The sequence below is a fragment of the Neltuma alba genome, unplaced genomic scaffold (genome assembly GCF_004799145.2).
Source record: "Neltuma alba isolate B1F8T4 unplaced genomic scaffold, ASM479914v2 tig00011854_pilon, whole genome shotgun sequence".
NCBI classification, from domain to species: domain Eukaryota; kingdom Viridiplantae; phylum Streptophyta; class Magnoliopsida; order Fabales; family Fabaceae; genus Neltuma; species Neltuma alba.
The window spans coordinates 215,680-231,450 of NW_021636459.1; the positions used below are offsets into that span (position 1 = coordinate 215,680).

The 15,771-nt window shown below is 36.9% G+C and overlaps 2 protein-coding genes and 1 pseudogene across 3 annotated transcripts; 2 read left to right on the top strand and 1 right to left on the bottom strand.

The window, feature by feature from the left end:
• Nucleotides 1-2,543: 2,543 nt before the first annotated feature.
• On the top strand, nucleotides 2,544-5,314 carry LOC114718597 (acyl carrier protein 1, chloroplastic). Its single transcript, XM_028903958.1, has 4 exons — nucleotides 2,544-2,762; nucleotides 3,704-3,814; nucleotides 4,400-4,522; nucleotides 4,942-5,314. Exons 1-4 carry the CDS (start codon nucleotides 2,697-2,699, stop codon nucleotides 5,068-5,070), a joined length of 429 nt encoding a protein of 142 aa, XP_028759791.1. The 5' UTR covers nucleotides 2,544-2,696; the 3' UTR covers nucleotides 5,071-5,314.
• Nucleotides 5,315-7,162: 1,848 nt separating this feature from the next.
• Nucleotides 7,163-15,105, bottom strand: LOC114718630 (serine/threonine-protein kinase RUNKEL). Of its 2 annotated transcripts, XM_028904019.1 has the most exons (11): nucleotides 14,841-15,105; nucleotides 14,633-14,722; nucleotides 13,700-13,752; nucleotides 13,510-13,585; nucleotides 12,724-12,785; nucleotides 12,531-12,609; nucleotides 12,371-12,430; nucleotides 10,597-12,249; nucleotides 9,815-10,369; nucleotides 9,508-9,692; nucleotides 7,163-8,492 (listed from the first exon to the last, which is right to left on the bottom strand). In XM_028904019.1, exons 1-9 carry the CDS (start codon nucleotides 14,886-14,888, stop codon nucleotides 10,319-10,321), a joined length of 2,172 nt encoding a protein of 723 aa, XP_028759852.1. In that variant the 5' UTR covers nucleotides 14,889-15,105; the 3' UTR covers nucleotides 7,163-8,492; nucleotides 9,508-9,692; nucleotides 9,815-10,318. The 2 variants fall into 2 exon arrangements, with proteins under 2 accessions (XP_028759852.1, XP_028759851.1); XM_028904018.1 differs by having other exon boundaries at nucleotides 9,508-10,369.
• On the top strand, nucleotides 9,608-10,155 carry LOC114718631 (uncharacterized; annotated as a pseudogene).
• Nucleotides 15,106-15,771: the final 666 nt, after the last annotated feature.

Consider the following 15,771-nt stretch of genomic DNA (forward strand, 5'->3'; position numbering starts at 1 on the left):
GACATTAAACTGAGGGTGAACATGTTTTACACTGTCAGGAAAAAAAAAAAACTCCCTCTGTTCAAAATTACAAGATATTTTTGGTATTTTAAGGCGTGATTTCTAAGATTTTTTTTTTTAAAAAAACTTTTAGCTGGGAGGGTAATTAGTAATCTTTTATTTGACCAGAACAATTAGTAATTTTTTGATTGAACCATCCTATTATTAAATAACAGTATTTGTAATATTAAAGGCTATTACATTAAAATATAAAAATTAACTAAAACTACCTTCTAGTCTTAGAGGTAAAGTAAAGGGAAAAATACAACTAGACTGGATTGTTATATTAATATGAGAAAATCATATTGCAGTTGCCTATATTTTTTCTCAATTTTTATTTTGGGAGTTATGTGTTTTTTCTCTTAAGTAAATCACTTAATTTTATTTTTTAGCAACAACTTTTAACTTTTCTCTGTTAGTATTATTAGTCTCTATACAAAAGTTAATGTTATTAACAGAACAAAATTAAAGATTTAATTAAAAAAAGCATATAAGTATCAAATTAAAAAATAAAAAAAATAAAGATACTTTCAAAATGATTTTATTTATTAATATTTGCGGATGAAAATGCGTCCCGCCGGGACAGCATTGGAAGGAGGCTGGCTGTTAATCGGCCTCACCAAGCTTACTTTATATTCATAGTACTCGATCTAATGAATAATAATTGTATCTTGAAGCAAAATAGTACTTACATACACTTTATAGAAAAATTAGACTTCTCATACATCACTACACATGCATAATGATATCGGAGGCAACCATGTTTGAAATATTACTCACGGTCCTAATTATAAGACCCAATTGACTTATTTGAGGAGATAAAGAATAAGTTAAGTTGGTTATTTATAATAAATAAATATTGTTATTCCTAATATCCTTGCTAATTAAGTTATTGGCTAAACTATCATTATTAAAGAATTATCTTTGAAAAAAATGTTAAATATAAGAGAGAAAATGGATTGGGTCTTTAATTAGGACCAAATAAAAAGTCAATTGAGTCTTATAATAGGACCGGAGGAGTATCATGTAATGCAGGTATTTCTCTTAATAGGGTTCGAACCTTATTCGTCATACTACGAGGGATTACTTTTTTCACTAAACCCAATTCTCACTTATTGATAAAATGTCTCTAATGTATACAGACTCCAATCCTTAATATAAGAGTTAATTTAACATTTAATCTGATTCTAATATAAGACTTAGTTAACTTTATCGCTTGTATTTATCTATTTTTTTAAAATAGTTTGTGTGATTGCACATATTAAATGATAGTTATACTTATATAACATGATTAATAAGAATATTCTATGAAAGATAACACCTATGTATTATAATTAACTAACTTAATAAGCTTTCTTAATCTATTTAAATTAGTTAATTAAGAATGAAGTATTAATTAACACAAAATCTCACGGCACTGCACTGCTTCTTGTGATAGCACTACGAGAGAAGCGTTGCACGCTTGAGAGGCATCGATTAAACAGATGGTCATCTTCGTATTATTCATGAGTTGCAGCTTACAAATGAAACACGTGGTATCAAAAAAAGAACCATCTTATTTAAGTTCATAATAACAGGCAAAGCAGTTGTAATTTATGACAGTTGGCCAAAAAAAAAATGATAATGGATCATTTTAAACACCTACATATATATAAATATATATATTTTTTATGTGCTTCCTTTCTTCCCAGCTCTATTTATCTCTAGCAATTAATAAAGTGATGGAGCTCGTGGATTGAGTCTTTTATTTATGACCAAAATAAAAGTCAAATGAGATCTTATATTAAGAATCAAAAGTAATATCTAAGTGCTCCATCACTTTATTAATTGCCATCTTACCCACAAATTGGATTATCCTTAGTCCAAGACTAATTCAGCTGGCGTTGTATTTCAGAGTTTCCTCTCCAAATCCATCCAAACACCTAACTATGTTTTATGAGTCGGATCGATGAATAGAATAGCAATTATAATTGGATTGAGTTGTTAAAAAATATCAAACACATTTTAGAAGGAAGTTCCGTCCTCTGGCTAAACTCTCAATTCCTTGGAATCTTAATTTAGGTGAACCAAGCAAGATTGCAATCATGAATCCTTTTCCGATTCTTTTTTGATGTGGATTCTTTAATACTTCATCTGGTATTTAATATAAGAACTAATTAACTAATTTGAGTAGATTAAAGAAATTAGTTAAATTAGTTATTTGTAATAAATATCTTTTGTTTTTATTAAAATATCATCACTAATCAAATATATTAGTTAGAACTATTATTAATACAGAAATTATATCTTGAGCAAAAATAAATAAATACTACATAAGAGAATCCGCGCCGTATTGAAATGTGACCGTTTCATGAAAACGACACGGCCCGAAGGGGGAGGGAAGTCATGTCGTCAAACCAAACGGAGGGAAAACGACGATAGAACCAAAGGCGAGAACGACACAATGCAGTGAGGTGGAGAACCTAACGAATCCGAACACAGTCCAAACTCCGAAGTCCAACCTTCGATACTAACGAAGCCTTCCATCGACCAGGCGTCGTTATAAAGAACCCCCCTTTTACTCACTCTCGTTCATATACACTCTTTGTGCTCTCCGCCATTCCCTAATTCCTAGCTCCGATCTCAGATCTCTTTCCCCCTCTCGGCGTTTCTCCTAAATGGCGTCTTTCACTGCAACCTCCATCTCCATGACCTCCCTTTCCACCCCTTTCAAGCAGCCTCTGGTATTCCTTCTTCTTTTTCTCTCCAACGTCTTGCTGTTTAAGATACAATCTGCTTAGATTCATGCTGCTCAAATGTGCTCTCATGGTGTTTGATTCATGTTCTGCTCCGAATCTGTTGTGCTCGGCCTTTGAGTGTGTATATGCTGACGTTGAGAACGTTTTGTTTTCGAGCTTTTATTTAGATAGTTAGTAGACGGTGTTAATTTTGCTTGGTGGTGTGTTTGAATGCCCCAGTTGAATAATAGCCTGCGTATTTAGACTCTATATTTATGTCAGCGCTGTATCAGGTTTGGAGTCCCCCTGTTCTTTTACATTTCGAAGGAGAGCTGTTTCATTAAAGGGTCTCGTCTATTGAAATTAGGTTACCCAGGATTACTGTCGATGCTTTAAGTTATTTCATAGCCTGATGTGTTGGGGTATTGCGTACCTCCATTTCATGAATATATGCGGTCTATAGAAAGTGAGAATTCTTGATCATTCTTGATAATCCTCTTAGATTTTTTTCCGGGTCAAGTGTTTGAAAGAGCGAACATACAATTTACGAAATGATCCCTTAACAGCGAAGCACATTTGGGTTTATCACCTTTTCATTCTTCTAAAGCAATTTTTATCACACCTGACATTTGGGTTTATTCCTGCATGCTGTGATTTTGATGGTTTAGATTTAATTGCTTTATGCCATTTATCATCATCTAGACAAAACAATCTGCAAGGCTGCAACACCAAATCTTCCTTTAACAATGCACTTATTATGGCTGATTGGTTGTTGAGCTTCAGCGCCACATGATAGCATCATTATAATTTTATTTTTGTGTTAACTGCTATATCTGCTTTATTACTAACAAGAGAAGTCTTGTCTACAACCTTTTTTTTTGTCAGTTATAAAATTGTAGTCAGCTTTCTGGACTTGTTTAATTCCTTTTTCTTCCATGAAAAAACAGGTCCCTTCCAGGATCTCAAGCCCTAACTCAGTTTCCCTTTCAATCAGAGGGAGAACTTTCCCATCCATCACATTGCAGCCCAGAGTACCTCGGTTTCAAGTTACATGTGCCGTAAGTGTTATATTTATAAACCCTTGCATGGTTTCTCTTGACTCATTGTCACCTGCCTTAGTGGAGGGATCATTTCTTTAGTAATTCACTGTTGGAATATTTGTCTTTGACGTTCATTTTAACGATGTTCCATAAAATGGAGTTAATTATGGCACCTGCTCCTTTTGCGTCATGGAATAGATACTGAATCATTATATGTAACCATGTATATTATGAACATAAAAATACTGTAAAGTGTGATGTAGATGGCTTACGCATACCAGCTACTTTATTTTTATCTCTAGCCCCATGCTCAAAGAAGATATTTGAGTTACGGACAGCTCAGCACTTATCTACGCTTCATAGTTTCTGTGATTGAAAGCGAATAATACACTGAATCATCTCGGTGATAAAAGGCCAATGCCTAAGCTTCTATTTATTTCCTGAATAATATTTCTGTTTTAGAAATATCAATTATGTTTTGTGATTGTGTACTTAATTCAGGACTAAGTGCCGCTTCAAATGTCAGAACTACTGTGTATTGAAAAACTAGAATATAGACATTCTAAATGGTGCTAATCTGACCAAACTTTGTTACTTTGGCAGGCCAAACCAGAGACAGTGCAGAAGGTGTGTGACATTGTCAAGAAACAATTGGCTCTGTCAGATGAATCTCCTGTCACTGGGGAGTCTAAATTTTCGGCACTTGGAGCTGATTCTCTTGACACGGTAGTGTAATGATACTTATTATGAACTATTGTTGTGGTATGGATTTAGAGAACTCTCATCATGGTTCAAGTTATTAAATAACTTTTACTCTAGTATCATTACCCTTTTAGAGCCTTTTTGCTTACATATATGACTTTCTTCCCTAATAAAAGGGAGAGTTGGCTACTGCAATGGCTAGATGTTTCATAATTATTATGTGATATGAAAAGCTAGCTATATGTGTTATGTGACTTTGCAATTGTTGTCATTGAAATACCTCTGATTGTTTGCCTTTGAGGCTTGTTCCTTCCTTTGGTTGCCCTATGCCCGAGTCCAAATCATGTTTAACATGATTCTACATGAATCATGACATCTGTCCTGGTATGCGTGTTTTGCAATATTTTGCTTGGAATTTTAAACTTGTTTTTGAAATTGTATAGGTTGAAATCGTGATGGGACTTGAGGAGGAATTTGGAATTAGCGTGGAAGAAGAGAGTGCACAGACCATTACCACCGTTCAAGAAGCGGCTGATATGATTGAAGATCTTCTGGAAAATAAGAGTGCTTGAAATAGAGGGCGCGCATGATGGCCATCTTGGGATTTTTTTTTTTTGGGGGTTATTTTGTTGCAAGGGGTCATAAACTTCGAAATTTGTCTTGATACTTCAGTTTGATTTTTATCTGGTAACTGCTAGATCTCTTATATAAACTCTGCTAGGCGCAACTGTATTTCTCTCTTTATCTTTGTAGAACTGAAAGCTATTTATTCTGTTGAAAAAAAGATTTGATGTTGGAGTTCTTTTGCGTCCTAAACGAGTTTCAAGTGCCCGCTCCCGGACGCATCGCATCTTTTGTCATTGGATGACTAAAATCTTAACAAAATCCCATGTGCTTTCTATATGTAATCTTTTTGAGTCTGTTAGAAGTTAGAACATTTTTTTTTAATGTCTATTTTGAGTGCCCTTTCTTGTATGTTGTGCCCAATCCTTCCCCCCCCCCCCCCCTCTTTTGGATACAAGTTGTGCCGAATCTTTTGATTCCAAACGGTAAGCGTTGGCTGATCACAACACAAAACCTGCACTAAACGAGTACAAATCAACCCAGCCTCCTGTTGATGAGATCTTCTGAAGGTAAATGCCTATGATGTTCTTGAAGTTAGGTGTTATTTTAAGAATGATGAAGCATTGTTACGAGCTTTAAAATGAAAAGTTGAAAAGGTTGGCCAAAAAAAAGAGGAAGAAAGAATGACCCACACAACTTCAGGAGCTTGAGACGTAGAAACTTGAAAGGCATCCCTTCTTTTAAATGGGTTTTCTTAAAATTTTTTTACTGTAATCATGAAACATTTTAAATTATTTTAAAATGCTAAAATATTCATTTCACTTAAACTATAACTTCTTAACAAGATTATTTCCACACTTTAAATATATAAATATGTGTTCTATTTGCATTTAAATAAAATATATTTTATCTTCATTAAAATCTACTTAACTATATATTTTCAGCCATCAGATCAAATGGATTGCATAATACAGGTCACCTTGAGCAATCATTTAACCTAATTTTTCAACTAATACGGATAAACTATGAAGACTGAAAAAAGCTAGCAATATGCACGCTTAATTTCAGTCACGACAAAGTTTGGTGAAGACAGGAATGCAAAAAAGGGATCAATAATTCTTAATCATGGGCATCTGATTGGAAAGACACAGGACGCAGCCAATCAACTTTAATAGGAAAACAGAAAAAGAAAGGCTCCTGAATAATCACAGCTGGGAAAATCTACCGTAGAGCGCCTCGCTCGCCGGAATCCTCCTCCCTCCTCCCCCCCCCAAAAAAAAAAAAGAAAAATCATATTCTCCAGTCCTGCACAGACCAGAAAACTGCTAAACCGGCAAAAACAGCCATCCCTGAGCTACAAACCATGCTTCTAGGGGCGTCGGAGGTGGCTTGCAATAACCCAAATGGTGAAAACGCAGAAAGTGGCCCAGGAGCAAATGTGTCATCTGGGTTGGGAGGGCTTGGGCTTGAAGGAATGGTGGTTGTATCGGAGCCAGTTGGAATGGGCGACACGCCACCATCTGAAGGCAAAAGTGGAGCAATGTCCGGGGATAGCTCTTGGAGAGAAGACATAGAAGATAGAGGAGGGTCTGCTAATGCTGCTTCTGAAGAAGAAAGATTGGGAACTTTGGTGTTAGGATGTGATGCTGAAGAAAGCAAAGGTGGAGACGTGAAAATCATGAAGAGAATATGTGCAAGATAAACTCAAGGAGGCCATTCTAATTTCTCATATAATGTTCTCAGGGAGCTGGAGACTGGAGTGTTGCCGCTGGCTAGCGAGGGGTTATGATTGCGATCATTAAATGGTTAAAAACCAGAGGCTCTTTGGGATCTCCTTTTTACTTTCTGTCACATCGTCCTGGGACTAAGTGGGCCCAAAGGTCTATTGTCTATTGGATGGTGATATGGAAATAGAGTTGGAGTTCCTTTGGTAAGAGACAAAAGATTGGAAAAGGTTGATAAGAGAATCCTTTTGAGCCCGTGATACCTGGTACCCCAAAGTTATTGATTTTCCGATAATGCGGACAATGGAGAGCCGTAAGTTCAGGAATGAAGAAGGGTGGGGGGGAGAGGGGGAGAGAGAGAGAGAGAGAGAGAGCCTACTCACCAATTTGGCTGCGTTAAACAGAACGAGGAAATAAATACAATATATATGGTTCATGAAGATACAAAGAACTCGTACATTACACAAGGGATTCCGAAGCATGAATAGAATTCACCTTACCATGCCTTAAGATTGCTTGCTTGACACTTGTTTCACTTGCAAGATACAAGTAAACAACTAACATTGAGAAATGACTGATTCTTGCTCCAGTTAGATGCAGCGAGGCAACCGCTGCAACTCCAGAGCTGCTAACCCAGCTGTCCTGGCCAAATCATGGACACCTGAGCTTTTGAGTTCGGAAATGATCATTTCAATTCTTGAAATTTCTGGTATGGATATTGATAATATCATTGCATGAAACAAGTATTGCCTGCAAGCATAACCTAAAGCATGTAGCATTCGTTGCACCGACAAGCGAGAGGTGCCTTTTCGCCAGCACTCTAAGATCACACTAACCTTAGAGAGCTTGGTTAGTAGACCAGTGGTGGCTTCTCTTGGAGCTGCCTTGAATAGTAAAATTATACATTCAGAAGCTACGTCGGCGATGTTGGATTCATTAGATCCACTCAACTCCAGCAAGACACCAACATTGCTTCCAAAGTCCATTATATCTCTCACACATTGTTGAGGGTCAATTGCACCACTCGCCTCAGAAGAACATTCACCCAAGAGAGTAAGTTCTGCTGAGCAATTGGCGCCTTTTCCGCTTCTGACTGAAAGTGCAAGAAAGGCTCTGCAAAGCCCAAGAGTTGGCTCCAAGAAATCTTCCATACCCTTTGCGTATACGAACTCCAGAAAATTGCCAATTCTCCTAACTACTTTTAGTTGAGAGAGCAACTTGGAATCCATTTCAGGAGCAGCAGCCAGAGCCAAACACAGCTTAACATTGTTAACGTTCGCATTTGAGAGATCACCAAGCAAGAATTCGAAGCACTGTGAGATTGTCTTCAGATGCAGAATGTCTGGAATTTTAATAAAGCTGAACTCCAGTAACATCACAAGAAGCTTCTGTGCATACATAGGAATAGGATCCTCATCCTCAACCAAGGTCGGGTAGAGAGGTAGAAAACGGGTATTTGAGACAGACTTCAAGTCCTTCAATCTTTGTTCATCTTCTATCGGTTCACTCAAAAGAATGACCATCACATCAAAGAGAATCTTTAGGCACAGAAATCTGGCATCACCATCTTTGTTACCCTTGTACAGAACAGTTAGGCTAGGAAGGATTTCACGGATGAAAAGGTCAGGATTCCCAAAAATCACGGAAGACTCCTCTGTTAGAGACTCCATAATGCGAAGAAGGGTTATTTGGAAGTCATCTCTGCCCTGAAGATCATTAAACAGAAAAACTATCAAACATTCATTTTGTCGAAAGTCAACATTGTTTCCACTAATGTGATCTGCAGCCGTGAATGAAAGTCCCCATCCCATTAAATACTAAACCCCAAAAATCGAGCCAAAGACTAACAAGTGGTTTGTTAGTTGAGCAATATTTTAAAAAATGCCAAGAAAATTGTTATGTAATTATAATTATAAATAAGAAAATACTTAAATATGATATAAATAGGGTTTAAATAAATGTTATTAGGATTTAGATAGTATTTAATTATATTAGTAGGATTTGGATAGATTAGGATATCTAGATAATATTTAGATAATATTAGGATATTTAATTAGATTTATACTCCCTCCGTTTCTTATTATAAGAGACGAATAACCGAATTACGTTAATAAAAAAAACAGCATTAAAATTAATTAAGAACAATCAATGTATAAAAAGTATAATTTTTTTTCAAAAATGCCCTTATTAATAAGGAGAGAGAGTATGAGAGATAACAATTAAATTATTAAAAGAAAGAAAAATGAGAGGGAGAGAGAGTGTGAGTTGGAGACAATAAATATGGGTAAATTGGAAATCAACAAAAAAAAGTAGAGACAAACTTTTAAGTGTCTCTTATATATAGGAACATGTCATAAGCATCAAATGTCTCTTATAATAAGAAATGGAGGGAATATCTATTAGGGGTTTTGCTTATAAATAGTATTTGTCATTCTTTGTATCTCAGTTTTTTGCAATGTGATTAGAAATTATTCAGTTTCTCTTGATCCTCTGCTCTTCTATTTCTATTACTCTTTTTCCTTTGTCTATCTTTTTTCTCTCTCCTATTTCTTTACTTTTCATAACAAAAATCTTATAGGAAAATATTAAAGTACCTTCGATGATGACGACGACTATATTTTTTATGTACAAAAGTTACATTTATTCACTCAAAATTCCGATGAAGAAATACTAACCAGACCATCAGAAGGAGGAGAAGATAGAATGACTCAAGTCACTGACCTGAAATGGTGTCTCCACGATCTTAACAAGGTTTGCCAATTGCTGCAAGACTTGGTGAGTCGCCACTTTGTGTTAAATAATATTGAACTTCTAGAGAAGATGGAAGGAACAGGGAACAAATGAATGAATGTTGGATTTTGGAGCAGATCTGCTGGTAAGGGAAGAGATATGTCCATGACGCCTTCCTGCCATCATTTGTTGGATATCCCCGGTTATAGTATCCAGTAAACCAGGAATTGTAGAGGCTATAATATGCAAGAATGCATTTAAACACTGCCGCACAAAGGCATCTTTCTCTTTTACCAACCTGTCCACCACTGAAAGTAATTTCGGACTGCATAAGAAGTGTGGAAGCCACCTTCTACCGCCTTTACAGAGAAGAGCAACAAAAACAAGTGCCTTTCCCTTTAAAACTTCACTACCCTGCTCGATAAGAGCCAAAAGACTTGGGATCAAATTCTTTTCCTCAACAAGTTGCAGAAGGTATCGTCCAATATTAGAGAACATATGACTTCCAAGCATTGCCATGCTAAGAAGATTTAAGCTGATTTGCTGCTCACGAGGACCGCCCTTGACAAGAGCAGATGCTAGGTCCTTAAATGAGAGTTTCTCAATAACTGGCTGAATGCTAGAAGGATTGAAACGAACTAAGCGCACCAAACATGACCCTGCAGTAAGCCTCATGCTCTTGTTTTCCTGCTGCCCTATATATATACACAAATGGTAATGATATTGACTAGTAAATCGACCCACCCATACCCCTCCTTGACTGCAAATCTCAATCGTCCTCAATGCATACAACTGCGTTATGTCATCCTCTCCCTTCCGCAAAAGCGATGAAACAAAGATATCGAATTGGAACCTGCAATCATTGGAAGTTGTATAAAAATGACGATTAATGGCATCGAAAATGATCGCAAATAAAACTCCTTAATTGTAACAATAAAAAATTTCTCAAAGTTAGATTAAACAAGATATAAAAACACATAGCACCATACCAAGAACGTCGTGATCATTAGAAAGTAGAGCAATCAAGCTTCAAATAAACCGGCAAACAAACTAAAGCAATATATAAACTAGAATGCTAACCTGCCAGCCACATGTAGTCCGATTGTCCTTCAACGGAGATTCGAGCTGACTGTTATCTCTATTGTCCTCATTTTGAGTTGATATGTAGAATAGTAGCTCACCTAAAGCAGCCATCGAAAACCTCCTCACTTTGTCCTGCTTGTCTCTAAGGCCATCAGTCAGTGAACTTAAAATTCCACAATTAGCCAAACTGTCATCAATATAAGTAGAGTGCCGTATCAACAAACCAATCAGCGAAGCAAGTTGAACACGTAAAGCGGATGCCTTGGACTGACGAAGCAATTTTACAAGTGTGAGCATTATTGGCCCATTTGTCAAGATATTAGCTGCATCAGCATTATTGCTCAACATCTCAAGGTATCTAATGACATTCTGTTTCTCCCCAATGATGGAGTTCCCATTGAAAATTGCTACAATTCGGTTTTGGATAATATCCAATTGTTCTTTTGACATCTTTACAAAATCAGACACAGCAAAAGCCTCAAAAGGAAGTGAAGGGATGACCTCTTTATCAATTTTTCTACTGGGCATGACAGGCCTGACTGAGAGATCAGATTGATGCCAAAGAACCTGGGAAATGTTACCGGAAGACCTTGAAGAATCAGAATCAAAAGCAGATCCCAAGTCTTCTTTAACCCTATGCTTCCTGACCTGAGGGCTCACACTGGGAGAGATAGAAGACATGTCAGGATGCTCAGGAGTTGATTCCGGATCAATTGACCTTGAATCGTCTGAGTTGGGTGTGTTAACAATAGAAGGGGTGTCTTGCTGATGTATATTACTTTCTATCTCCTCTGGTTTCCCCTGTTTTTGGTTTTGATTGGACATCTTCTCATCAGGCACAGAAGTTGTATGATCAGAACCATCAATTTCATCATGTGCATCATCTTCTGTATTTTCATCAAAATCAAGTTCCATATCAGTATTCTCAATTTTAACTTCAGAGTCATTATCAGAGCTATTAGGCAAGGGGCGTCGATAATTCTCTTTCTCATTTTCCTTCTGTAAATTCGATTTTGCTATTCTTGAGAGTCTCAAAAGGTTCATAGCCTTGTTAGCATTGGAAGCATCTTTCTGCCTCAACTCAGTTGTTTTGCCAAAACCCTTTATTTGAGTTTTATGGCCATTTGGTGGACCCCTAGTAGGTGTATCGTGACCTCTCGGTCCCATGATGGAATTCTCATCTTGCTTGAACAACCCTCTCATATCTTTTTCTCGGCATTTGGGAGGAGTTCTGTTTTGGGAGGATTTGTCACCATTGCGTTCTGATAAACATGGTTTAGCATGCAGCTCTATCATATCATCAAAAGCAGGTTGCGGCGGTAAAGACACCAAATTCACTTTGGTTTTCCAAAATGCATGCCCGCAAAGCTCAGGCCATTGTATTCTTTCAGCTGGATCTTTCACCAATAGAGAATTAATCAAATTGACAAAAGAGCGACTTGGATTACCAGGAAGAGGTGGAGTTGGATCTGAAATGATGGATTTTACAAGTTTAGTGAATTCTCTTCCTACAAAGGGTGGTCTGCCAGTGTAACATTCGTAGAGGACACAACCCAGGGCCCAAAAATCAGAAGCATATGAATGGACTCCACCATCCTCAAAAAGTTCGGGAGCCATATAGGAGGGTGTTCCACGTTTTGCTTGCGGCAACTGGAAATGTAAAGTATAAATATAAGAATATAATTTGTCAAAAAACTATTCGTTGAATAAAGGCCATTCATTAAGGCATAAGGATAAAGATATATCAATCTCAATTTTTCAAGAAACATACCGATGATGAAGGAATTTTTGATATATCTTTCAATTTTCTAGCCAAGCCAAAATCACAAAGCTGCAATATTCATGTAGAAAGAACACAAGTTATCTTCCATAGCGAAAAATATGATATTGTGTGTGTGAGATAGAGACAGAGAGACAGAGAGAGTAGTGACCTTTGCACATCCATTTTCATCCAGCAGAATATTTGATGGTTTCAAGTCACAATATATTATTCCATTTGAATGCAAGTACCTGGTTTCATAGCAATTTACAGTGCATACAAGAGCAATACAACCCAACGGTGAGAAAATTAGTAAAGAAATAGGAAAAGGAATAGAGAAAGGGAAAAAAGACTTCAGAACATACTGCAAAGCTTTGACTAGGTCATGAGCAAGATCGTAAATAGAATCTTCAGGTAGATGATTATCCTGGAATTCATCCCCAGAAATTAACAGTTTAAATTTTAAAACGAAATGAAATAAATCCAAAGAATGTGAACAGCCTTGACTTTTGATTTTCAAACTTAAAAAAAAGAAAAAGAAAATTGCTAAGCAAACCATCTACAAATTAATGTTCTACGATGGCCAATAATTCACCTCCTCAGGAACAAATTCTTGAATAATATGAGAAAGTATTCAAGCTTACGACATGTTTTTCCAACAAAATGTAACCATCAATTATGCAATATAACAAGCTGGCAATTTTATTTGCTCATTTGACAAAGGTTTAAAAAAGATATTCATTGGAGGGTTGCATTTGGTTCACAAAGACCAATATGTTGTAGTTGGTTCTCATCCTTCAGAGACTACGAGTGTAATAGGAGCATCCTTCAGAAACTACTTTCACTGTTGGACGTTCGTCAGCTGCCCAGCATAAAAGGGGAGGAGGGAAAAAAAAAAAAAAGAAAAGGAATATCTCTATCAAAATTCACATGTCCCACACCCAACTTATATCACAAAGACTTATGAAATGAGTTAAACAGATCGTAGGAACCCAAACATCTACCCAGAACTCAGGTGTACATATTACTATCTGAAAAATTCATGCATCAAATGAAAATTCCTACAATTCTACGTGTAATAACTAATAACAAGCACGATTCTCCAGTCTTGATGCTCTACCCAATAATATATGTGTAATAAAACAAAGTACCTGCTGTAATAAGGCAAGCAAATCTCCTCCAACGCAATACTCCAGGACCAACCACAGGTGAGCAGAAGTTTCATACCTAGACATCAAATTGACATTCCATATTGTAAGAGGCCCGAGATTTTTTTTTTTTTTGGGGGGGGGGAGTTAAGTTGGGAGCAAATATTTATCTCGGTGACAGGATAGGCATTACCAAGAATAAAATTTGAGTACATTTTCATGATCTAAAGAGTGAAGAATCCTGACCTGAAAAAGAAGGCAGCATATAGAACAGACAACATAATCAAAGGATTATGATAAATTTAAAGCATGTTTAATATGGAAAGCATTAAACTAGCTCAAGTCGTTTATCTAACCTAACTTGAATTTTGAGCATTCCGGTCAAGGAAACTACTATTTTTAGTTAGTCAATGAGAATCAATTGCACTGCATGGGGAGATGTACTTAAGTATTTGGCGATCTTTATCCCAGTTTCAAGTGGTATAAAAGCATACATGATAGAACATAACTTAAAAATAGAGTTCAACCAAGTTCAAGAACAGCCAAAATTCTTGTCACTTCCACAGACAGACTCAAAGAACTGTCTTGAGTATGGTCAATTCACGAAACGAGGAGAGCACTGCCATAACGATAGTGTCTTTTATGCATTACATCAGTACTTGAAAGGAAAAACCATGCTGCTTACCAAAAGCCATGCTCTTTATATGGCAGTAGCTCATTTTTAGCATGGTTACCCATTGACATAGAGTTAGTATAATTATATACCTTTTGTGCTCACTATAGGAATGAGCACCGACAGTACAGAACCAAAAAAAAGACCGTGCCTATAACTGCAGTCCAGACTGAAGTGATGACTTTAAATGCCTTTAGATCTGGTTGTTCCACCGAAATTCATCGTAAAAATCCATTATGATACTAATAAATTATGCTGTAGAACTTGATAGAGTTCGATATTTCCGTGTCAAGTGGGTTCAGTCACTTATCAACACTTGTACACTAGGTTTAAATAGTCAGACGCCTTACTGGAATTCCCAAGATGTGTGTCGAAAAAAGGAAAAAACACGCCCGCCCGCCCGCCCGCACGAAGCTCCTGGCAAAGAATAGAAAATGGAATTCAACGACTTACTTCTTGAAGAACCTTGCTTTTCTGCGACTTATCAACACTCTTAATCGCAAAATACTCGATGGTCTTCTTCTTCCTGCCTTTATACACGGTCTGCAAGTTCATAAACATAAATAGAGTCATAGAGAGAGAGAGAGAGAGTACATCATCTCCCCGAGCAGACAAAGCAAGAAAGTAACAGTAAGATAGAGCTCAAAACGGGCAGTGTTACCGAGTATTTGCCGCGACCGATGGCTTCGTAGATGTGGTACTGATTCATGGTCGACGTATCTCTATCTAATGCTTCAGATTGCAGATGCAGAGGTAAAGCAGCGGCGGCAGAAGAGAGATCGTAAGGGACCAGAAATGAGAAGATGGTTCAGATTACGGAAAAGAGAACTGTGAATCATGAACAGTTGAGACAATTGGATATTGATATTGATGATCAGTCAGCAGATCAACGGATCAAAGGAGAGAGGAAGGGATACTGTTAGCAACGGGCGGGAAGAGGGAGACGTTTTAAAAATCAAAATCAAATGTCAAAGAAACGGGATGTTGCGCTTGTTTGCAGCGAAGCAGACGAATGCTTGGTCACCTAAAACAAGGCCTCTGTTTTGGGGGGGTGGGGCCTTTTTTGATTGGGCCAGAAGCCACGGGCCGAAGAAACCAAGGCTTTTTTATGGGCCTTTTAGAGCTCGCTTGATTGGTAATGATAAGTAGGGAGAAAAAGCCTGGAAAAAAGCATTGTACCAAAAAAAACAAACACTTGTTGAGCGTTGAAAATCATAATTTGTTTCGGCCAGTAAATTCAAATAAAAGTTTATGTCCAAAATTTCAGAAATTATTTATTGAATATCTAATATTATTTTTCAGTTAAATTCAGTATTTTGATGTTAGTTTTTTAGTGTTTTCAACATCCTAATCTTATTTATGACATAAAAAATAAAGATTATGGTGTTGAAAGCACAACAAAAAGCTCAGGAATTGGTGGATGAATTATAAATAAGAAGAGGATGCTAAATGTTACTGACAAGCATTTCTCCCAATAGGAATTAGGGCCTGTTTGGGTATCCCCAAACCGTGGTTTTAGAAACACTTTTCCGCAAAACGAGATAATCTCCTCCACATATTTACTTCGTAATCCGTAAAAGCACTTCTGAAAC

Bases quoted from the DNA above. Each gene is read 5' to 3' on its own strand.
- LOC114718597 (XM_028903958.1), top strand. From the start codon at position 2,697: ATGGCGTCTTTCACTGCAACCTCCATCTCCATGACCTCCCTTTCCACC. The intron at 2,763-3,703 runs GTATTCCTTCTT...ATGAAAAAACAG, and splicing joins CCCCTTTCAAGCAGCCTCTG to GTCCCTTCCAGGATCTCAAG. The intron at 4,523-4,941 runs GTAGTGTAATGA...GAAATTGTATAG, and splicing joins GAGCTGATTCTCTTGACACG to GTTGAAATCGTGATGGGACT.
- LOC114718630 (XM_028904019.1), bottom strand. From the start codon at position 14,888: ATGAATCAGTACCACATCTACGAAGCCATCGGTCGCGGCAAATACTCG. The intron at 13,753-14,632 runs GTAAGTCGTTGA...CTTCTTTTTCAG, and splicing joins AAAGCAAGGTTCTTCAAGAA to GTCAGGATTCTTCACTCTTT. The intron at 12,250-12,370 runs GTATGTTTCTTG...TTACATTTCCAG, and splicing joins CAAAAATTCCTTCATCATCG to TTGCCGCAAGCAAAACGTGG.